Source organism: Puma concolor, chromosome E4, assembly GCF_028749965.1.
Source record: "Puma concolor isolate L17-30 chromosome E4, mPumCon1.1.hap2, whole genome shotgun sequence".
Classification (NCBI taxonomy): domain Eukaryota; kingdom Metazoa; phylum Chordata; class Mammalia; order Carnivora; family Felidae; genus Puma; species Puma concolor.
Genome location: NC_141683.1, coordinates 36,839,696 through 36,862,314, shown reverse-complemented (window position 1 = coordinate 36,862,314; position 22,619 = coordinate 36,839,696). Strand labels below are relative to the sequence as shown.

The following is a 22,619-nucleotide window of genomic DNA, read 5'->3' as shown; positions in this document are numbered from 1 at the left end:
AGCCTAATTCAGGGCTTGATCCCATGACCCTGAGTTCATGACCTGAGCTGAAATCAAGAGTCAGCCACTCAACTGACTGAGCCACCCAGGTGCCCCAAGAGCTACTTTTTAAAGCATGAAATCAAAGGCATACATTATGAAGGAATATATAAATAGGTTCGAATATATACAATTTAAAAGGCTTCAGTATTCTAGAAATGCTCACCATTGCCTTCCTAGACACATCACCTTCAAAAAGATTTTGCCTTTCCAGGGGCACCTGTGTGGTTCAGTAGGTTAAGCATCAGACTCTTGATTTTGGCTCAGGTCATGATCTCATGGTTCATGAGTTTGAGCCCCGCATCGGGCTCTGTACTGACAGTGAGGAGCCTGCTTGGGATTCCCTGTCTCCCTCTCTCTCTGCTCCTCCCCTGCTCCCTCCTTCTCTCTCTCTCTCTCTCTCTCTCTCACACACACACACACACACACACACACAAATAAATAAACATTTACATATTTAAAAAAAGGAAACAACATTCCTAAATTTATAAAAAAAAAAAAAAAAAGATTTTTGCCTTCCCAGCCATGGGAGGTCAGGCCAGTAATAGTTAATGTACACAATCACTTGAACATACATTGTAGTCTCTCTCTCAAGAAATTGAAATAAGTGGTGCAAGGGTTTTAATTAGCTGCTGTTGGATTTTGAACTAAAAAGTCATGTAAGTTTGGGACTGGGGTAGCCATCTCTAGCCATTGAAAAAAATAAACAAACAGACGAGCAGACAAACAAAATAAACACAAAAGTTGGAGTTAAATAGGAGCTAATATTTATGTAGCTCTTATGTGCTGGTCTCAAGGCTAAATAATTGCCTAAAGCTGCATGGTTAATGAGTCGGAGAACCAGGAGCCAAATCAGGATTCAAATTTGACTCTAGTGGCCAACAATTTCAAGCAGTAGCTGACATTTCCTCAACAGAAGCACTGTTCTTTTTCTTTTTTTTTTAAATCTTAATCCCAGCCTAGTTAACATACAGTTATAGTAGTTTCAAGTGTACAATACAGTGATTCAACAATCCTATATATCACTCAGGAAGAAGCCACTGTTCTTTATCTGAATATTTTTGGGGAGCCACGTGTAGAAATCAGCCATCCTGAGTTGGTGAAGATTCTCTGCTTGACCATTAAGACCCTAAATAGGCAAAATTTATGAATAGCAAAATTATTTTCACTTCTAAGCTGACAGATGAGGCTACCCATAAGTAGAGAGGGCTAGTCACTACCTGTCCCTTTGTGTTAGTTTCCCAGGCCTGCCATAACAACAAATTACCACAAACTTGGTGGCTTGAGGCAACAAAAATTTATTCTGTCACAGTTCTGGAGACTAGAAGTCCAAAACCAAGGTATCAGCAGGAACACATTCCCTCTAAAAGCTCAAGTGGAGAATCCTTCCTTGTCTGCTTTTAATGTAATGTCATGTAAGCTTTTTTTTTAATTTTATTTTATTTTTCAACGTTTATTTATTTTCGGGACAGAGAGAGACAGAGCATGAACGGGGGAGGGGCAGAGAGAGAGGGAGACACAGAATCAGAAACAGGCTCCAGGCTCTGAGCCATCAGCCCAGAGCCTGACGCGGGGCTCGAACTCACGGACCGCGAGACTGTGACCTGGCTGAAGTCGGACGCTTAACCGACTGCGCCACCCAGGCGCCCCTGTCATGTAAGCTTTTAATGTCTGCTCCCAATCTTTGGCATTCCTTGGCTTACAGAGGCATCATTCCATTCTCTGCCTCCATCTTCACATGGCCTTCTCCAATTTTGTGTGTGTTGTACTCTTCTTATTAGGATACTTGCCACTGGATTTAGGCCCACCCACATAACCTGGGATGATCTCATCTTGAGATCCTTACCTTTATTATGTCTGTAAAGACCTTTTTTCCAAATAAGATCATATTCACAGGTTCCAGGTTGACATATCAGCCCACTATACCCTTCTTGATATTAAAAAAGATATTGACTGTGGCATTTTATGTATCTTTCCAGGTAGCAACAGGGATGAAGAAGCAAGAGACCATGTGAACCCCCAGTCTGAATTCCTGTAGCAGTAATTTTTGTCTTACTAAGGGAACTTAAGTATATCCCATTTTCTGTCTTTAATTATGTCTTAGACTGTGCTCAAAGTACAAAAAAGATTCTGAATTGTTTTGCAGGAGAAATGGAGAGATTTTGTTGTTGGTGGTGGTACTTTGTTTGTTTGTTTGTTCCAGGGAGGAGGGTGAGAGAAGAGAGAAAGGGAAAGGGGAAGAAAGGAGAGAGGGAGAGAAGCAGCCAGACATGGCAGGAAACTTCCTGAAAAATTCACCAGATAGATGCATGGCTTAAAAAGACATTTTTAGGAGCTCCTGGATGGCTCAGTCGGTTAAGTGAATGACTTTGGCTCAGGTCATGATCTCATGGTTTGTGAGTTCAAGTCCTATATTGGGCTTTGTGCTGTCAGCACAGAGCCTGCTTCAGATCCTCTGTCTCCCTCTCTCTCTGCCCCTCCCCTGCTCATGCACGCTTTCTCTCTCGAAAAAAAGTTAAATAAGTATTTAAAAAAATAATAATTAAATTAAAAAATATTTTTAAATGGTGAAGAAAAATACTGAATTATTAGACAAGGATCAAGATTGGACAAAGACTGTTGAAAAATTGTTAACCTTTATTATGAAAGCTATGCATTAGGTACAGGGTAACATAACTACCAATGGGAACTGTCAGTTTCTCAGCTGAAGACTGCATCATTATAACCATATTTTATCTCTCAAATTTTGTGAGTTGCCATTGATGTGCAAACCTTTAAACCAGTAGTTCTCAAATTCAAATATGGAGAGATGAGGCACCTGGCTGTCTCAGTTGGTAGAGCATTCAACTCTTGATCTTGGGGTTGTAAGCTTGATCCCCACATGGGGTGTAGAGATTACTTAAACATAGTAAAATCTTTAAAAAAAAAAAAAAAACCCAAGTCTACAGAGAACCTGCAGATTTGAGTCCACTCCCTCCCCAGAGTCTTCTAGTCTGTATGCTGGGGTAGAGGGCTATGCTGAAGGGTTCAGTAGGAAAGAGGGTCTTTATCAATAAACCATACTTATGGTGGGAGGAGGAGATTCATGATGACATAAGCTCCTTAAACCTGATCTAGGAATTCCCAGAAGAAATGGGGAGGGGAGGTCTTTGGAAGGGGCTAAAGTCTTATGACAATAGTTGGGTGAGCTGTCATTAAATTATGAGTCATTGTGTCTCTTTAAAGCCCAAGCTAGTATGGCTTGGTCCCAAATCTAAACTCGATATTCAGGTGAAAAAAAAGATATTAGACTAACCAGGAAACTTCAAACTTTACCTCTAGGAGGTAGGTTGTGAACTCTGCTCTGATGAAAGAAGGTACAGAAGGGCCAGGAAGGTGAGGGAATAGCTTGTACAAGGACTAGAGGTGGGGATGAGTTAGTTATAATGAGAAGCTAGTAGAACAAGAAAAATAATAACACTTTATTACATTTTCCCCTCTTTAGAAATATAGGCTTTAAGCACTTGTCCAAAACCAATAGGGCCTGATGTGTTATGGAATTCAGATTTTTTTTAAGTTTATTTATTTTGAGATAAAATAAAGAGAGAATCCCAGACAGGCTCCACACCATCAGTGCAGAGCCCAATTCAGGGCTCAAATCCATGAACTGTGAGATCACGACCTGAGCCAAAGTTGGGCACTCAACCAACTGAGCCACCCAGGTGCCCTAGAAATTCAGAATTATTTTTGGATTTTAGGAGGTGGTATGGGCTTATACTGTATATTACATAACACTTCCAGTAGGGTCTGGGGAGGCATGCTGCAAGCAAACACATTATAATTTCTTCAGTAAAATATTTGAAAGTTCACACTGAGATAAAGGCTTTAAGGCTTCCCTTCAGTTCAAGTTAAATTAAGTACAGAGAATTAATTATGGGGGGAAATCCTTAGTATTCAGAGCTTTCCTCACCCATAGCTTGTTGGGTTTTGGAATTGCAGATAAAGGATTTTGTGAACCAGTCTAGGCTCACTAAAGGAAAGTTGAAACTAGTCAAAGAGTAGAAAAAAGAGAATAGAAGTGAGGAAAATCTCCTAGGTTCTCACTATTCCAAAACAACCTTGGTGCATTTGTTAAAGTCTGTTTTCTATTCACACAGCTGTTCTTAAACATTTTCCCATATATCACTCCTTTGCTTGTGTGAGGAAATCTCTGCATTCTGTCCTATGTAAAATATATTTTGAAGTTTCAGAAAGCTGAAAAGGGCAGTGCCTCTCTAAAAACCCAGATTTTTATTTTTTAGAAAGGTTCTCTGAGGCTCTGGACAAGATGGAATAAATCACATGTAACAGGATGTTAAAAATTGACTTCTCCTGCTCTAGTTTTAACTGAGGTTCAAAGGCCTAGAACATAGTAACTGGCCAATGCTTCCATCTTCTGAGGGGAGGTTCCAGATTGCCTGTGTCCTTACCCAGCTTGTGGTAACACAGATAAGCAAGAGAACCAAAAATCAGAACAACAATGTGGTTGCAACATGTATACTAACCATCCTGAGGGAAAGAAGGGCTGAAGGCAAAGAGGACAGAGGGAATGGAGTAGGAAGAGGAAACGAGCAATGTCTCAGCCATCTTCCAAGAAGGAAGGTGGGCCTTCCCCTCATGTCCATCCTTGTGAGAGGAACTCTAAGGGTGCCTCATGGAGACCTTGTCCCTGGGAGTTTGAGGGGGCACCAAGGACTGGGGAGCCACCCCAGAGGCTCTGGTTATTATGGGCAAGGCCACCATGGAGCTGGTGCAGATTGTCATACACAAGGGAACTCCCTGTAGGATGCCTGACATCCAGCCCACACTCTCCTCGCCACCCTATGGGCTTTGTCCTGGGGCCTGTCCCTTCTTCCCCAGAGTCATTTCCAATCCTGTCCCAAAGGACAGCCCCAAGTGGTGCATGTATCCTCCTGTATTCCCACTGTGTTCCCAGGGCCTGAGGGAAATAAATCACATAGGCAACTTCTGCTCAGATCACAAGGAGAGCTAACAGTGTTCCAGCAAGGGCTTCCAAAGGACCCACAAAAACATCCAATGCAAGAGTCAGATTTGGTCATCCTCCCAGGTCAGAAAGCATGAACTTTGAACATTTGCTGTGGCCAAAGTTTAGTGGTATATTTGCCAGGTGCCAGTCAAGTAAGACCTTACCTATCCTGAACCTCCCTTCATCCCCATGTGCCCTATTTTCTTTTAAACAAGAGGGGCCAGAGGGGGCCTGGTAAGCAGGGAGGAGATAGGGAATGGGAGGAAGAGCTGATCCCATTTCTCTTTCCTACCCAGGAGCTTGATGAGGGGAGAGAAGCTTCAGTTAAATTACTTGTGGCCAGACATTTTAACTACCGAAGTGAGACTTTTTTTGAGACTGGAAGCAGCCAGAGGATCTTTTATTATCCTAGAGTGTGTCTGTCCACCCACGATCACATGCAGGTTCAGGGATGAGCTAACCCATAGAATGGGTCTGAGGGAAAGAATAAAGTTGTTTTCTGATTGCAGCCTATGAGATTCACTTGTTCAACTCGCAGTTAAAAAATATGCCAGAGTATGAGCTTAATTGAATCAAATGAGCAAGTAAATAAATGTACTAATTTGCATGAACCGGTCATGAAAGTTAGGGTGGAGAAGGCTGGGTGCTTCTGCTCAAGGTTAGGTTTTGTTTACGTGGGGAGAATGGAGCCATCCCAGCAGAATAGATACATGTCGTCTCGATTTCTCTCCTGGGAAGTTTTAGACCACAAGGAAACAGAGCTCTGGTGATCATATTTTCTGAAGCAAAATATGGGACATGGAGTCTGACAAGTAAGAGTGCAGACTTGGTGATGAATGGGACATACTGTTTGCAATTAGCTCTGTCCCAGAAACGCTGGGACTTAGCCACTGTAGAAACAGCAAGAGCCAGAGGGCTGGCAGCTAAGCTGTGCGCTGGAGCTTGTTAGCTGAGAAGAAGAGGTCAAAAGCAGGCCTCAGTGCTTTTGTTCATCCACTCCACACCCTCCATCCCCAACTGCCCTGCTGAGATTTTGAAATTACAGTATTTCCATTTCAAAGGCAGATTTTAAACTGCCTGAACTGAGAGCTCAGAAGAAAGTGTGCAGGATTGAAAAGCTTCATTTCTGCCTGCCTTCAGACTTTCAGAGTGACCCCAGGCAAATGTGCCACATCTTCTACTGAGCGAGCCCCAACTTGGGGTTCACCACGCCCTGATGGCTTTGAGGCAGGGAACTCATCCTGGATCCTGCCCCTTCTATCCAGCCTTTCCTAAAAATATTTCCTTAGCTGGGCACCTCAGGGTCTAACCTCTTTTGTTGCTTGGGTTGAATCGGGGTCTCAAGATAAACCCATCTTCCTCCTCCAGGCTTTGGAGAACCTGAGGTATCATTGTTAGCATTAAGACAGCCCACAATCCATCCAGTGGTAATTGAAGCAATGGGAATGGGTGGGAATGCCCAGGAAGAGTATGTTGAGCAAAAAGAGAAGAGGGCTCAGGATGGAAAGAATCTTAAGGAAACCAACAGTAAGACTTTGAGGGGGATGAGGAGAACTAAGGTGAGGCATGCAGGGCAGCCAGAGGACATGACACCCAGTGGGGGGTGTTTTGGCTGAACACAAAAGAAGAATGTATAGTGTTGAAACAGTGCAAAATGCTGCAGAGATAAGTAAGATAAAATCTGTTACTAGGTTTTGCAAGATGATTTTGGCAAGAGCTTTCCTGCACAGGCCATGAAATGTGGCTCCTGCTGTCGTGAGCATCAGCACGTCTTCCAAGACGAGAACAAAAGAGATTTTAAGAGCCCCCAGAGTTGAAGGGTGGCCCCAGCTAGTTCCACCAGCATTACCTAATCACCCATATCCAGCCTACATAGTTGTGTTTGGAAAAGGGAGAATTGTCACTGTCTTATATGCTCATCCACTGAGGGTCAGGGAGACAGTTGCATTCCCTTCACCGTAAGCCCCACAAAAGGAGCTTTAAGATTATTTAGCTGCCTTTGCAAGTGTCCAGTGGAGTTTGGGAACTAGTTGGGTGCATTGTGGGATCAAATATATGAATAAGCAGCAGGTTTCTCAGACACCAAATGTGGAGCCTGTAGAGGGGGAGTTGGCCTGGAGTCATCTGCCCAGGGATGGTGGGGTGGCCTGGGCCAAGAGGGATGGGCTGATCAAAACCTAGAAGCTGAGGAAGAAGCTGAGAGGAGTGAGCTGGAGGAAGTACTAGCATGTTTCCTGCAGGGGATCTCCAAGGAACCCACGAGAAAGCCCCACAAAATCCATCCTCATATGTCATCCAAGTCACTAGACCCCTAGGATGGGGATTTTTTTTTTTTCTCTTTTGAAATAATTCCAAACTTATAGAAGAGTTGCAAGAATAGTACAAATGACCTCCCCCACTCTTTCTGAACCATTTGAGAGTAATTGCTGTAATTGAGGTAATCACCAATCCAATGTCCCACCACCCCTGAGTATGTTAGTGTGCATTTCCTACATATAGGGACATTCTCAGACATAACCACAATGCAACTATCAAAATGTGGAAAGTCATTTATTGGTTTCCTAGACCTGCCGTAACAAATTACTACAAGCTAGCTGACTTCAGGCAACAGAAATTTATTCTTTCACAGTTCTGCAGACTAGAAGTCTGAAATGAAGGTGTCGGTAGGGCTGTACTCTTTCTAAAGACTCTAGGGGAGGGAGGGAGAATCCTCCCTTGATTCTAGCTTCCAGTGGCTTTCAGCATCCCTCTTGGCTATATCGCTCCAAACTCTGCCTCTATCTTCACCCCACTATCTCCTTCTATGTCTTCTCTTCTGTCTCTTACAAGGACACTTGCCATTGGATTTAGAGCCCACCCAGGTCATCCAGGATGATCTCATGTCAAGATCCTTAACTTAATTACAGTTGCAATGACCCTTTTTCCAAGTAACATCACATATACAGGTTTGGAGAGTTAGGCCATAGACCTATCTTTTTGAGGATCACCATTCAACCTACTCCAATATTTTATAGGATGGTACTTAAAAAACAACAACTATCTTAGCCATTGTTAAGTGTGTAGTTCGGTGGTATTAAGTACATTCCTCTTGTTGTGCAATCATTACCACCATCCATTTCCAGAGCTCTTTTCATCTTGCAACACTGAAACTCTATGTCCATTAACAGTAACTCCTCGTTCCCTTCTCCCAGCCCCTGGCAACCACCATCCACTTTCTGTCTCTATGATTTTGACTACTCTAAGTATCTTATGTAAGTGCAATTCTATAGTATTTGCCTTTTTGTGACTGGTTTATTTCACCTAACATACTGTCCTCAGGTTTCAACCATGTTGTAGCATATATCAGAATTACTTTTCTTTTTAAGGCTGAATTGTATGTATATACCACATTTTGCTTATTCACACATCTGTTGATGGGCACTTGGGTTGCTTCCATGATTTAGCTATTTTGAATAATGCTTCTATGAACATGAGAGTACAAATATCTTTTTGAGGTGTGCTTTCAATTCTTTGGAGTATGTACCAAGGAGTAGACTTTCTGGATCGTATGGTAATTCCATTTTTATTTTTTTTTTGAAGAACCTCGATATTAGTTTCCATAGTGGCTGTGCCGTTTTACATTCCCACCAACAGGTTTCCAATTTCTCTACATCCTCACCACATCCTGTTACCTTCTGTTTTTTGGTTTTGGTTTTGGTTTGGTTTTTGACAATGGCTAGCTATCCCAACATTTGTTAGGTGATATCTCATTGTGGTTTGGATCTACATTTCTCTGATAATTAGTGATGCTGAACATCTTTTCATATACCTGTTGGTCATTTGTACGCCTTCTCTGGAGAAATGTCTATTTAAGTCCTTTGCTCCTTTTCGAATCAGGCTGTTCTTCTGTTGTTGAGTAGGGTGGTACTTTAAGACTATGTAGATACTGTGTTTTCTATTAAACTTTTACCCACTAGTTTTGGCATCCATTGATGATTTCTGGCCAAATTATTACTATTCTTTTCAACTATTACTAATTATTTCTAATTTCATCACTCCTTCCATATTTATCATGTAGCTTTCCACTCTATGGAAATGCCTTGTCCACTCCCCATTTCTTCATGTGTTTGTTTATATCATCATGGATTTTTATTGTATCTTATGGGTTATTACCCATTTTTATCATTATTTATTCAAATGTCCCAATGGTCCCAGGTTTGGCTAGTGGGAGCCTTTTAAAAGTTTCTATGTCCTAGAACATGTGCCTATTATTCTTTGGGCAGTTAAAAAAAATTCTTTTTAATGTTTATTTATTTTTGAGAGACAGAGACAGAGAGAGATAGAGCACGAGCAGAGGAGGGGCAGAGAGAGAGGGAGAGAGAATCCAAAGCAGACTCCAGGCTCTGAGCTGTCAGCACAGAGCCCAATGTGGGACTTGAACCCCTGAACTGAGAGATCATGACCTGAGCTGAAGTCGGACGTTTAACTGACTGAGCCACACAGGCGCCCCTCTTTGAGCAGTTTTAAAATCACTGGCACAGGTTGGCCCATCTTATACTATTTCTGCCATTGCCCTGGAATCAACCATTTCTCCAAGAATACTTGGTTCCTTTTAGTGGAGAATGATATTTAAAAAAACAAGATCTGGGACACTTGGGTGGCTCAGTTGGTTGAGCAAACAACTTTGGTTCAGGTCATGATCTCATGGCTTGTGAGTTCGAGCCCCACATCGTGCTCTGTGCTGGCATGTGGAGCCTGCTTGAGATTCTCTCCGTCCTTCTCTCTCTGCCCCTCCCCAGCTCATGGTTTTTTTTCTCTCTCTCAAAATAAAGAAATAAACTTTAAAACAAGTAAAAATAAAAACCAAGATCTGGACGCTAAGTGTGCTCCCAGATCCTCTCACTAGATAGAGCTAGGGAACATATGCATACATATATAGACATACACATGTATATTTCCATATCTATTCATGGATATTAGGAATGATTGGTTCCTAGACACCCTACGCCCAATCTAATATCACACGGTTCATTCCAATTTTTTCCTTTTCATGTTTGTAACTTCGGCAGCAAGAACCTGGCTTCCATTATCCTCGGTATGCGTTAGTTATTTGATGAATGCCCCTCGGATGTGATTATTCTTCACTTTTTTCTGAGTCCTCTGTGTGGATGTCTTCCTCATCCCGCCTGGGCTCTGGTACTTCCTACCAGGGCACACAGGTGACCTCTTCCCTCCATATTGGGAAGGAATATGGCACCATATTGGCACCTCAAGTGGTGCCTCCTTGGCCCACTTGAGCTCTGAAACTTGACACCAAGCTACCATCGCTGCCTCTTGTATGGACGTCCTCCTAATCTCATTTCAGTGTTGATATCCCGAGCCAGGCTGCCAGTGCTGCTTTCTGTCCTGTCCCAGCCTGCCCAAGTTTGACAACCTGTGCTGACAGAAGCAGTCTTTAAGGAAGATTATCCAAAGGTTATGCAAATGACTCAAACATGTCTACCATTCTCTACCCTGCTTCTACTCCAACTCTGTCCTTCCTGTGGCCTCACTAATTAGACCTGAGTCAATGATTGTGCCTCTAGACTGGTCAAGTCATGAATAACTTGGGGGATTCACTTATAAAATTCAGCAGAGCCAATTAGATACCTCTTCTGTGAGAGGATTTGGAGTTGGGAGATTGAGAGACCAAGGGAGCTGGCAATGGGGCAGAAGTTAAAAGCATATTGAGAGATGTTAGGCTGACAAAAGGACAGTGGCAGCCAGGTTGAACTAGGTGCCAAAGGAAGCAAAAGCTAATGGAGAGAGAAGGAGAGCAAATGTGCTGAGCAAAGCAGGTATGGCAGAACCATGCTATCTCTGGGAGATCCTGACCTGGCCTTATTTCCTGCCACTGTCTCAGCTGCAATTCCCACAGGACCAGCTGTCTTCCCAGGGATGGGCTGAGACTGATGTACGTCCAATGTGGGCCAGTCATTTGGCACCCCTTCAAAATAATATTCTTTAAATATTGTTTAACTAGAGAGTACAGGGAAAGACTAATTTTCTAATGCTAGAAATAAAGGATTTATTATAGGCACTTATTAAATGGGAGTTCCTGAACCAGACAACTTCATGGGAAAATAGGAAGTAATTTACAACCCATATAGTAAAACGGACTATGCAATAATTGGATCCTGACTTTAAGTCGGCTGTGATGGCTGACTTCAGGCACATGTCAGCTGGCTATTTTCAGTGTGGTGGCTTTGCTTGCAGATTGAAAGACAAATTGAAAAAAATTCTACAGTAAATGTTTTTGTACATCCATCTGTGACTGGATTGATGATTATATTTTGATAGAGTCTCAATATTATCTTTGCTAAGTGAAATGATGGGAACACTTTTGAGGCTATGGACACATATTGCCAAATTGCTTAAGAGAACATGAAAAATAAAGGACTAGACTTTTAATAATCAATGGTGGAAACGAGTTAAAATTAATAAAAGAACAATATTCTTTCTTACTAGGTGTATATGAAAGTGCCCATCTCAAACCTACTCTGTGGAGTTAACAAAGTTCTCAACAACTGACAATTTTGTAGGCAAACAAACAAACAATACAATAGTCCACTCCTACCATGGCATTTAGTAGTTTGAATTTGGTAACGTAGTATTTTTAGTCACTTGAATTTGCTTGTTGCCTTGTGAGATTGGGCACAATCTCTGTTCCCACCTCCCCCCCAAGTCAGCCATCATGAGAGGAGAAACATTTTGCTTCTGGTTACCATATAGAATTCCATCTCTTACTTTTGTTTTAAAAATTATTCTAACTTTTCTAATTATTCAAATTATTCTCAGCTCATTGTACAAGAAACAGCTCTGAAGTCTATAAAATGAAAGGCAAAAGACTCCTTCTTTAAATACAGTTGTGGTCATACTATATGTACTGTTCTCTAAGTTACTTTTCTTTTAAAACATTATGATTTTGGGGCGCCTGGGTGGCGCAGTCGGTTGAGCGGCCGACTTCGGCCAGGTCACGATCTCGCGGTCCGTGGGTTCGAGCCCCGCGTCGGGCTCTGGGCTGATGGCTCGGAGCCTGGAGCCTGTTTCCGATTCTGTGTCTCCCTCTCTCTCTGCCCCTCCCCCGTTCATGCTCTGTCTCTCTCTGTCCCAAAAATAAATAAAAAACGTTGAAAAAAAAAATTTAAAAAAAAAAAAAAAAAAAAAAAAAAAAAAAAAAAAAAAAAAAAAAAATAAAACATTATGATTTTATAGTCAGTATGTGTAAAAATTTATAAAGCATTTCACTATAATTTAGAAACCTATCACTAGTGGTGGACATTCAGATTGCCTTCAGTTTTTCATGACTGTAAACAATGTAACGATCATTTACACTGGAATGAGGGCTCCACGGTAATGCACCTTGTCTCGCCTTCCTCACTCCCTGACAAAGCCCTGGCATTGGCACAGTGTGTGGCTCAGAGTGGACCCTTGATTTATATCGTTTGAAGATGAATGAATGTAATTTGGGAACATTTTTGCAACTTTGTGTGTAGAATAAACTTCTCAGATGTAAAGTTATGCCCTCTCTCCCCACCCATTCCTAATCTTGAAGTACCTTAGGTGGTCTTCTACTTACTGAAATCAATACTTATTTCAACAGGAATTCTCCTTGGGTCAAGCCCAACTCTCTCAAGCTATATAGTCACACCATGCCAAATTCACTTTTCACTTTATTAATTTTATATTTAGCTGTGTTTCAAACATATGACTTTGCCAATGTTTGCAACAAGAAGCTGCAGATAAAATCAATTAGGTGTCTTTATTATTAGAAAAGTTTTGCTAACATCTCAATGGGCAGGAGCATGGGGAAAAAAATCACAGAATAGAGAATATAAATATCCTATAAACACATGAAAATGAAATGAATTCAATCATTACCTGACTTTTGTTAAATATCTACTACATGCCAGATGCTATTGTAGGAAATAAGGATTTTATGGTAACCAAAAATAAAATACTACTGCTCTCAAAGAGACAGGGACCTCACACGTCCCATTTCACAAATAAAGATTTTAAAATTTTAACTACTAAACTCCTTTTTGTTTTACCTACAAAAATTGTCAATTGCTGAAAACTTTGTGAACTCTGCAGAATAGGTGTGAGAGGAACACTCAGGTCTATACTCAGAGTGGGAATGGGGCATGATGCTTATACTCATATAAATTCTTTTTTTATTTTTGTGTATTTAAAAAGTCTAGTCTCTTATTTTTCATTGTATCTAAGGCAGTTTGGAAATACAGAAATAGCATTAAAAATGTTTCCATCAGGGGCGCCTGGGTGGCGCAGTCGGTTAAGCGTCCGACTTCAGCCAGGTCACGATCTCGCGGTCCGGGAGTTCGAGCCCCGCGTCAGGCTCTGGGCTGATGGCTCGGAGCCTGGAGCCTGTTTCTGATTCTGTGTCTCCCTCTCTCTCTGCCCCTCCCCCGTTCATGCTCTGTCTCTCTCTGTCCCAAAAATAAATTAAAAACGTTGAAAAAAAATTTAAAAAAAAATGTTTCCATCATTTCACCATCATCATTTCATCATTTCACCCATCAGTAAATCCAGTGCTAAGAATTTATCTAGGAAATAATCATCAACTTAGTGACAGGCTAACATATAAGACATCTATTGCAGGGTTTTTAAAGGGTTTTTTAAAAAATATTTATTTTGAGGGGCGCCTGGGTGGCTCAGTCGGTTGAGCTTCTGACTTCGGCTCAGGTCATGATCTCACAGTTCGTGAGTTGAGCCCCGCGTGGGCTCTGGGCTGATGGCTCAGAACCTGGAGCCTGCTTCCAATTCTGTGTCTCCCTCTCTCTCTGCCCCTCCCCCCTTCATGCTCTGTCTCTCCCTGTCTCAAAAAATAAATAAATATTAAAAAAAAATAAAAATATTTATTTTGAGAGAAAAAGAGAGGATGTGCACATGTGGGGGAGGGACAGAGAAAGAGGAAGAGAGAGAGAGAATCCCAAGCAGTCTCCATGCTGTCAGTGCAGAGCCCAACGTGGGGCTCCATCTCACAACCATGAGATCATGACCGTAAGACATGAGACCATGATCTAAGCCAAAACCAAGAGTCAGAGGCTTAACTGACTGAGTCACTAAGAGGCCCTGCAGGATTTTTAAAATAGCAAAACATTGGAAGTAACCTAAATATCTGGCAGTAGGAAAGTAATTGTCCTATATCTATATCTATCTATATCTGGAAAGAAATTCTCCAAAATATTGGCATGATTATGAATGACTTATTTTCAGTTTTATACTTTTCATTTTTCAGATTTTCATAATGTGTGTGTATAATTTTTAAAATCATAGAAACTTTAAGAAACTTTAAGAAAGTTGTTGGGCCATTGCTCTTTTCATTACTTTGTGCCTTCAATTTACAGTCTTTTATTTACGAAAAACAGTGTTTTATGAGAAATTGATTACAGATACTATTTGCTTCCTGCAGTATCTCTTTCTTTTGCCTATAATCTTATCTATATACTGACCTTATTCTTTTGTTGTTGTTGTTAAGAAAATTCAAGAGCCAAATTTGAAACTTAAGCACAGCATCTATGTGGAGTCTAATTTTGGCACTTTTAAATATTCTTTTCTTTTTTTGTTTTTCGAGTTTATTGAAGTATAGTTGACACACAATGTTACATTAGTTTCAGGTGTTCAACATAGTGATTTGATAAGTTTTATCTTCTTTTCTTAAGACCTAGTTTTCTACTTGTGTATTTCCAAATAGAGTATATTTGTTCTAAGCCTTTTAAAAGTCCTTGGTGAGTAAATGTCGACATGAAGGATGGTAGAACCCTCCTATTTTCACCAGGAAGGGCACCTGAACAAAATCAATTGTCTAGAAGCATTAAGGAGCTATGACTCCTTAAGCCCACCCACCCCCACCCCAGCCTTTCAAGGGGGAAAGTTGGAGCAATGGCTGTCCTGGATAGCATCATATTGTTCTTAACCTATACTAAGTTGTTACTATCTTCAGCAGGGAGTCATCTCTCCCCCTTCAAATCTCTATGTGCCCCTCTTGCGGGGCTGAGTCCCAGAACCTGAAGATGAGTCCAGCAGGTTCTGTCTCAGTCCTTCATGTTTGCCTAAACACAATCTCTTGAATTTAGGCAACAATGACTCCTGAAATTTCTATGTCCAGGTTGTTGATTCTTACTTGAATCTCCTTTTTGGCCTTCTTCCAGACCTTGTAGATGACATCTATACATGTACATACCTCCTCTCCCACTGTCTCTCCCCATTCCCCTCAAAACAGTGCAAATCTGCAGCAGCACCCGCCTCCTGCCCATGTAAACACCTCTATTCACATATATAAACACTTCTACTCACCTTGGAAAGTATGGTTCCTGAAAATGATTTCTGAGGTAATTGGATTTAAGGGTAAAGATCCGTCTTAGAAAAATATAAAGCAATTGGGTGAATGATAAATCACCCCTTCTTATTCTAACTCCTAGGCCCCTTTGCATCCTAGACATTGACCTTGACCCTCCTCTCCCCACTGCACTCCAAGGCATATCCATACATTGAGGCATTGTTTAGGGCTTTTCAGGAAAAAGTAGGTATACAGAGCTGAAGGGAGGGATGAGATTAGCATCTGTATATTCTTGTCCTGATGCAAAACACCATTATGGGTATTCCAAATCCTGTTAGTTGATATGTGTAGTTGAGAAACCTGGTTTCCCCCTCACCCCCACTCCCCCTCTTCGTAATGTTGAATTCTTGAAACAGGTTTGGACCACACAGGCAGCCCTTAACTGACAAACAGGTTAAGGTCCAACAAGTGACTTCATACATTGGTTTGAGTTTTCCCACAAAAGCATTGTCTTATGAGGTATTTGCCGCTGGCTACTCATCTCATAATATGCCTGAAATACTACACATCTATGTAAAAAAAATATATGAAGCAATTCTGGAAATGGATAAACCAGAAAAGGAATACATTTGAATAAGACTTAAAAAATATATACAGAAAGTTGATCATTTTAAAAGAGGACTTACTTGGAGAATCATGAATAGGTAACTGGAGACCCTTATGGAGCTCTCAATGAGAGGTCTGAGCATTCAGTTTATTGGCAGGGTTCTCTTATTCCTTTAGTTTTTCATTTTGAATATTTAAAGAAACTCAGTCTTTTGTTATGTCTAGTTGCACTTCAAAATATGTCTTAACGTTTTTCTTGATATAGAAGAATTAATATCCCTACATTTATCCTGGTCCAGTGTGGTTAGTATTTTTAGTATAACTGTTGTTAGTAGTATTTGTATCACCAAGAGAGCCAAAAAAGAAAGGGGTGGGGAGGAAGTAGAATTTTAAAGGTAATTTTCCAAAATGTAGTAGATTAGAGGAAGAGGAAATGTTTAAAGGGCTCTGGTGATAGCTGGAAAGAACTTCATGTGAAGTGAGATTCTTAAGAGGAGAAAGAGGCAGGTAATCACAGAGTTTGTCTATGATAAAGGAGGGGCGGAGAAGCAGCATTAGAAGTTGGATTCTGGCTGTCACGTGTGTTACTGATGTGATGGGCCATCGTTACAGGGTTCACAGAGCCAAGGGGCATGAAAATGGAATGACCTTTACTTTTTGAAAACTGAACCTGCCTCCAGAAGACCCATTTTGATTAATGGCAGATAAACTTTTTCCAGATGTTTTCAAATGTTCTTTGCCCAAACCAGTGATTTCTTTTCCAGTTGCATTGGAGAATTAATATCTTTGTTTCACAAATACCATCTCGACATTCTTGCCCCATTGCCTCCTGTACTGCTGCCTGATGGAAGGGGTTTTGTGTTCATGATGGATCTTGAATCTGGAGAGATGGAATCTGGAGTGTGTATATGGTATGCAGTAGTCACATGGGGTGGCCTAGAGGGAATACCGCCTTCTAGTCTTGTATGCATCTTGGCACGGATGATGTGGGAGACACTGTTAGTTGTTTATCAACATCAGTGTCTTTTATAGACACTGGTTTTCAGTTGGACACAAATCCACTTTGAGTAAAGACCACAATTGCAGCCAGCTGTGGCAGAAGAGAAGTATACAACTTTCTTTAAAAAAATTTTTTTTTAATGTTTATTTATTTTTGAGAGAGAGAAAGAGAGACACAGAATGCAAGTGGGGGAGAGGCAGACAGAATCTGAAGCACGCTCCAGGCTCTGAGCTGTCAGCACAGAGCCTGATGTGGGGTTCGAACTCATGAACGACAAGATCATGACCTGAGCCGAAGACGGATGCTCACCTGACTGAGCCACCCAGGAGCCCTGAAGTATACAACTTTCAGGTTTTATTCTTCTTTCTCCATTTTCTCTAGCTAGAATTCTGATGTGATAGTGAACCATCCTGGACATACAGGTGAGGATAACATCCCAGGGATGATGGTTCTGAGATAGAGAGTTTCCTGGACAACTTCGTGGGGGCAGAACTACCATATCAGCCTTGGACTGCTTAATCCAGGCTGTTTTATGAGAGAAAAATAAATTTTGATTTGTGTAAGCTAGCATTGATTTGGGTGTTTGTTATAGTAGCTCAACTTATAGCCAAACTAGCATATGGTAGAAGGAGGGGAGACTAATCAGTGTAATAACTAGATATTATATATCCATAGAAACTTGATCAGTAGGTGCCCCAAATGGTGTTGAATGATGGGTAGATGTGGACTGTAAGGAAATTCCCAGAGGCAGCAATACTGTTTTGATGCTAAAGCATATTTAAAGCTGAGGCTTTAAAGAATGTATTAAAAGTATAGGATTTCTATGTATTGCAGTACCTGGAAATGCATTGGAGATAAAAACAATTGCTTATCACCATAATTCAATAAGGGACTTAATGTATTCCCTGAAAGGAATGATTAAAAATTCATCCCAATACTCTTTGGCTGACCTTAGGATCTATTTGAGGATTAGCATCCCATGTTTATGGAATTCAGATTTTAAGGAAGGATTAATGACCATGTTTGCTGAATGTTTAAAAAACAGCATAGGAAAGAAAAATTCTTCAGTTAGGGAGAGAAAGCAAAGCGTCTGTACTTTGCAAGTTCACAGACATGCTTCAAAGCAAACAGGCTGAACTTTTTGGGCTACACAAACAGCAGACATGAAGGATAATAGTTCAACTAGATTTCCACCTCTGAGTCCACAAACATTATGAAGCGACATTTAGTAGGTATGGAAGAGGTGTGGAGGAAGAGGTTATCAGACTTTCATCATGCCCTTGGGCTCCTACAATAATTCTTATTCTTTCTGAGAACATTAAGACTCTCTGTACGTTATAGAAAGTTAAATTTCTCTAGCCAAAGATCAAGAACACTCTTTGCCTAGAGTGGATATATTATTTAATCAACTAAAATCATTAAAGCCACCTACAACATGACTGATGTGAGGGTTTTGGCCAATGCCCTAGGATGGATTGGGGATGTGCCCAGCACCCTCCCACTCAGTATGCATCCGGAAGCTCTCCCTTCCTTTCAGCCTGGAGAGAGGCTGTGTCTGGGGAGGGGTGGGGAGTCTGTGTTGTCTGGGAAGCACAGGGATGCATATCAATCACTCTGTTTGGCGGGTAGCACAGACACACTGCCCTTTTATCCCATCACTATGCAGGCCTTTCCTGTCCAGGAAATAGAATTCTTTACAACATAGATGGTGTTCTTAGTTACAGTAATACCTAATAATAGTTTGGGAAATATTTAAGAATTTACAAAGTCTTCAGGTTATTTGTTTTTTTGTTATTTGTTTTTACAGGAACCACTTTTAAATGGCTCATTTTAATCGTGTTGTTTGCACCTTCCAGTCACATCCTTCTGACTAATCAACAAATACGTGTGGGACTTCTCTCCTGGATGCATGAGAAAAGTGGGCCTAGGAATCCCTCAAGCTGGAAACTCTCTAGCTTTTTATTGGTGATAACTTCTGATACTGTCACCATCCAAAGCATCAAGGACCTTTCTTGGTCACAGTGTTCTCTTCATGAATATTTCTCTGTACACGCTCTCTCCCTACCCTGTTCGTTGTTTAAATAGAACTTTTAAGGTAGTAAATTCCGATTTTGGAGAACATCCCCAATATAGGCAGATCTGTTAATGATGTGATGTGCTTGTTTCTGTTCTTTATTTCATTTAGCCTTAGTTTAATCCACTTATCAGACAACTGTATGTTAAAATATTTCACGTCTCAGTTCCACCTTTGTATCATCAACGAACTTTACCAACCTACAGTTCTTGGTCATGGCAGAAGCAAGATCATGTTTATCCATCATGACCAGGTCTCTCCCTTAGTATCAGAATGGGCTATTCCTCCGCAGTCTCCCAAAGCCCCTTTAGACTTCCATTTCTAGGTCACAAACCACCAAGCTTCTCATGGGCACTCTGCATTACTGCTCTTTCTCTGTTACTCCCAAGGATCTTGTAGCCCATCTACCTTTAACAGCCCCCCATTTCTTATGACCCAATTTGTTCTTTAACCGTGTCTCTTTTCCTCAGGATGTGTGCTTCTCATTGAGTTTACACACCCAAGCCTCATATTCATATGTCTGCCTATTCATGTATAGGGTCAAGCTGTTAATCAACTTTTGCTTAATATCACTGTGTTATTTATTTATTTATTTATTTATTTATTTATTTATTTATTTATAATTTTTCCCACTGTGAACATTGAAAATTCTAGTTTATATTGTGTTACTTTTCTGCATGGAAACTGACAAAAATTCACGTTCACTGCAGAGCCCCCAACACCATCCCTGCTACTTCTCCTACTCTTACCTTCCATTGTGGTCCCTGCCCCACTCACCAGCCTTCGAGGACACGACAACAATGCTTCCATTGCTCTGCTTCAGCATAGGCAAGGCAGTAGCACTCAGGACCACATAACTGAGGAAGTTGACTTCCATGCTTCTGCGCACGATGTGGATATCACCACTAAACAGATTCATAGAAGTGTTGGTGATGTGGTTGAGAATAAGCATGTCTAGTCCCCCTGCAAGAGATGGCTGTGTTGAGAGAAACTGTCTGGGGTGATACCTTTCCTCTCAACCTCCCCCCTTCCCTAAAGCTCCCTAGTCACCCCTAGAGCAAAGTCAAGAAGAGGAGGGAGGAGAGCAGCCTCACCCATGAGCTTTCCAGCTTTGGCAACAAATTGCTCTGCGAAGGTCATATTCTCCATGGTGCCAGCAATGTAGTGTGCTGAGGCTGCTCCAAGCTCCATGCAATGGGATACTATCTGCGGGGACACACCAACAATGGCGTCAGTCTTGGCCGTAGACTTTGGGAGCAATCTCTGAAGTAATGGGGGTTTAAGTGAGAAACCGCTCACAAACCTGTTTTGATAAGAAATGGTAGGGATATGTGTGTGTAAGCATGAGTTCAATGAATGTGTGTGTGTTGCTAAATGCAACCTGACATGATCTTTGTCTTAGGCTGTAAGTTAAGTAAATCATCCCTGTGCTGGGGTTTAAGTTCATGGCTTGTGCTTATGAGTTTCTGTAAATAGATGTATCTGAATGCGTTATTGGTATGGATGCTTGTTTCCATGTGGGTAGCCCTAGGTTTGTGACTCTTTGTAGCCTTAGGTTTGTGAGTCTGAGTATATGAGAAAACATGTGTCTGAGTCTGCATGGGGATGAGAATGTGAATTTGTGAGTAGGTACTAGAATTTTGGTATCTGAGCACATATCTATATATCTGTGATTCCATGTGTAAATATGGGTGAATAGGCATGTCTATGAGCATGTATAGCCCAAGAACTTTGTGTCTGTATGTGTGTGCATGGGATTGAATACTTAAATGCATTATCTTTATATTCCTGTGGGTGTTTGAATCTGTGTGTGTGTGTGTGTGTGTGTGTATGTGTGTGTGTGTGTTTGCATCTATGTATGGACGTGTCAGCTTCTGTGTGTTGGCATGTGTATGTGAGTATATACAATACATCTGGACATGAGAGAGTACATGTGTCTGTGGGCACAGAACCCTCACCTTCTTTAGATTTTCTTTAGACCTTGCTGTCACCACCACATGGGCTCCCATCTTTGCCAGATGATAGGCCATCTGTTCTCCAATCCCCTTGCTGGCCCCTGTGACAATCACTTTCTTTCCTTGGAGCATCTCTGTGAAACCAAAAGGAAGTGAGGACCATTCCCAATTTGGCAGCAATATTCCTTCCTCTCTGGATGTGGGCAGCCTTATCTCAATGTCTAAAGGTTATGAGCCCAGATCAACTTTTCTCAAACTGTATAAATCAATGAAGGAACAGTTCAAGTTTCATAAACATGCTCTGAAATGGAGGTTTAACTTGATTGCTCAAAACAAGCCTTCTTGCTGTCCTTTCTAAAAATGTTCATTGACAGAGGTTTCAGCTAAAACACTAGAGTTCCAGACATTTCTGGACTCATCCAATTTTGCTCAATTGAAATAAAACCCAAAAAGTCATCAAAACACATGTGCTCATAGAGATTCCAGGGATTTTCTCTCACTTCTATTTAGTCATCAACTCCAGAATCCTTTCTTACTTCCCACTTATCAGTCTCTCCTTGGAGCCCAATTATCTGGCTGTGTTGTAAATTTTGGAATTACCCTCATTTTTGTAAGGAATCTGAAATTACTTTCCATTAAGGGTGCCAAATAAAGCATGGACTATTTGGCAATCTGTTGGCTACATGATTACCCCTCCCCATACTCTATTACCCATAGCCCATGTCTAGAAGACACAGAAATACAGTCCCACCCCAGGGTTCCTCTTGTTCAGCAACTTTGGGGATCAGGAACTCATCTGGATCCTCAGAAACACTCCAGCCACCCCTATGTTTTTTATCTATTCCTCCAGAATTAGATACATTGGTACTTACCTGGTCTGAATTCCTCATTCGCAGAATAGTAGTAGTAGGCCAAGAAGATCCCCAGAATGGGGGGGAGATATTTTTTCATAAAAGCCATCAGACACAGACCTGGCCCGAGGAGCCCTGTAGGACACACAGAGAGAACCTACAGAGCTTTCTACAACCTCCCAGTCAGGCAGCAGCCTCTGAATTGTGACATCAGGGACGGGGAGGCTGGAGTAGTCTCAGGCAGTGCTAGCCAATTTCCCTGTCAGAGCAGCGATTGGCTTTGGGTGGGATCCCATTCGTCCCTGGCAGCCTGTGTGGTGGATTTCATAATGGACAATGTTTACTCCATTTCATTGAGCAAGAAGAGACTTCCAGATGGCCAAGCTCATGACTGTACAGGACTGGATTCCTGAACATCCCTACCCAGAGCCCATCTTCCTCTTAACACCATTTATGCCAAGAATCAACGGCCGTTCAAAAGTGGTACGTCAAAGGCAGAGAGAAAGTGTGTGCGGGGCTTCTGGGGAAATGTGAGTAATAGCAAAACAAGCCAAATTCAAGCCAAATCTCACTCTTGGCCCCACCTCCCAGTCGGAAGCAATTAAAAATAACAGCACAAAACAGAAAAATAAGCTTAAGAAAAAAATGTGCACATTTGGGGGGGGAAGCAAACAAGCCCTATAAGCCCCACACTCAAGTTCAATGAACAAGTATTACAACATCAAAGGGGAATGCAAGCCAGCAAGAACCCAGATGGCGGGAAACCCAAGA

At 41.4% G+C, this 22,619-nt stretch overlaps 1 protein-coding gene across 6 annotated transcripts in view; it reads right to left on the bottom strand.

Annotated features, from left to right (window-relative positions):
- The window catches only part of HSD11B1 (hydroxysteroid 11-beta dehydrogenase 1), a 56,072-nt gene that overhangs the window by 7,192 nt on the left and 26,261 nt on the right, over positions 1 to 22,619 (bottom strand). For 3 of the 6 annotated variants that reach the window (XM_086694024.1, XM_086694025.1, XM_025921195.2), the window contains exons 2-5: positions 21,870 to 21,983; positions 21,001 to 21,131; positions 20,137 to 20,248; positions 19,820 to 20,005 (exon numbers count right to left, since the gene is read on the bottom strand). In XM_086694024.1, the coding sequence (XP_086550150.1) occupies positions 19,820 to 20,005; positions 20,137 to 20,248; positions 21,001 to 21,131; positions 21,870 to 21,957 (517 nt within the window). In that variant the 5' untranslated portion in view covers positions 21,958 to 21,983. Of the gene's footprint in view, positions 1 to 19,819; positions 20,006 to 20,136; positions 20,249 to 21,000; positions 21,132 to 21,869; positions 22,006 to 22,619 lie in introns of all 6 variants that reach the window. The other 3 variants (XM_086694023.1, XM_086694022.1, XM_086694026.1) reach the window with 2 other exon arrangements.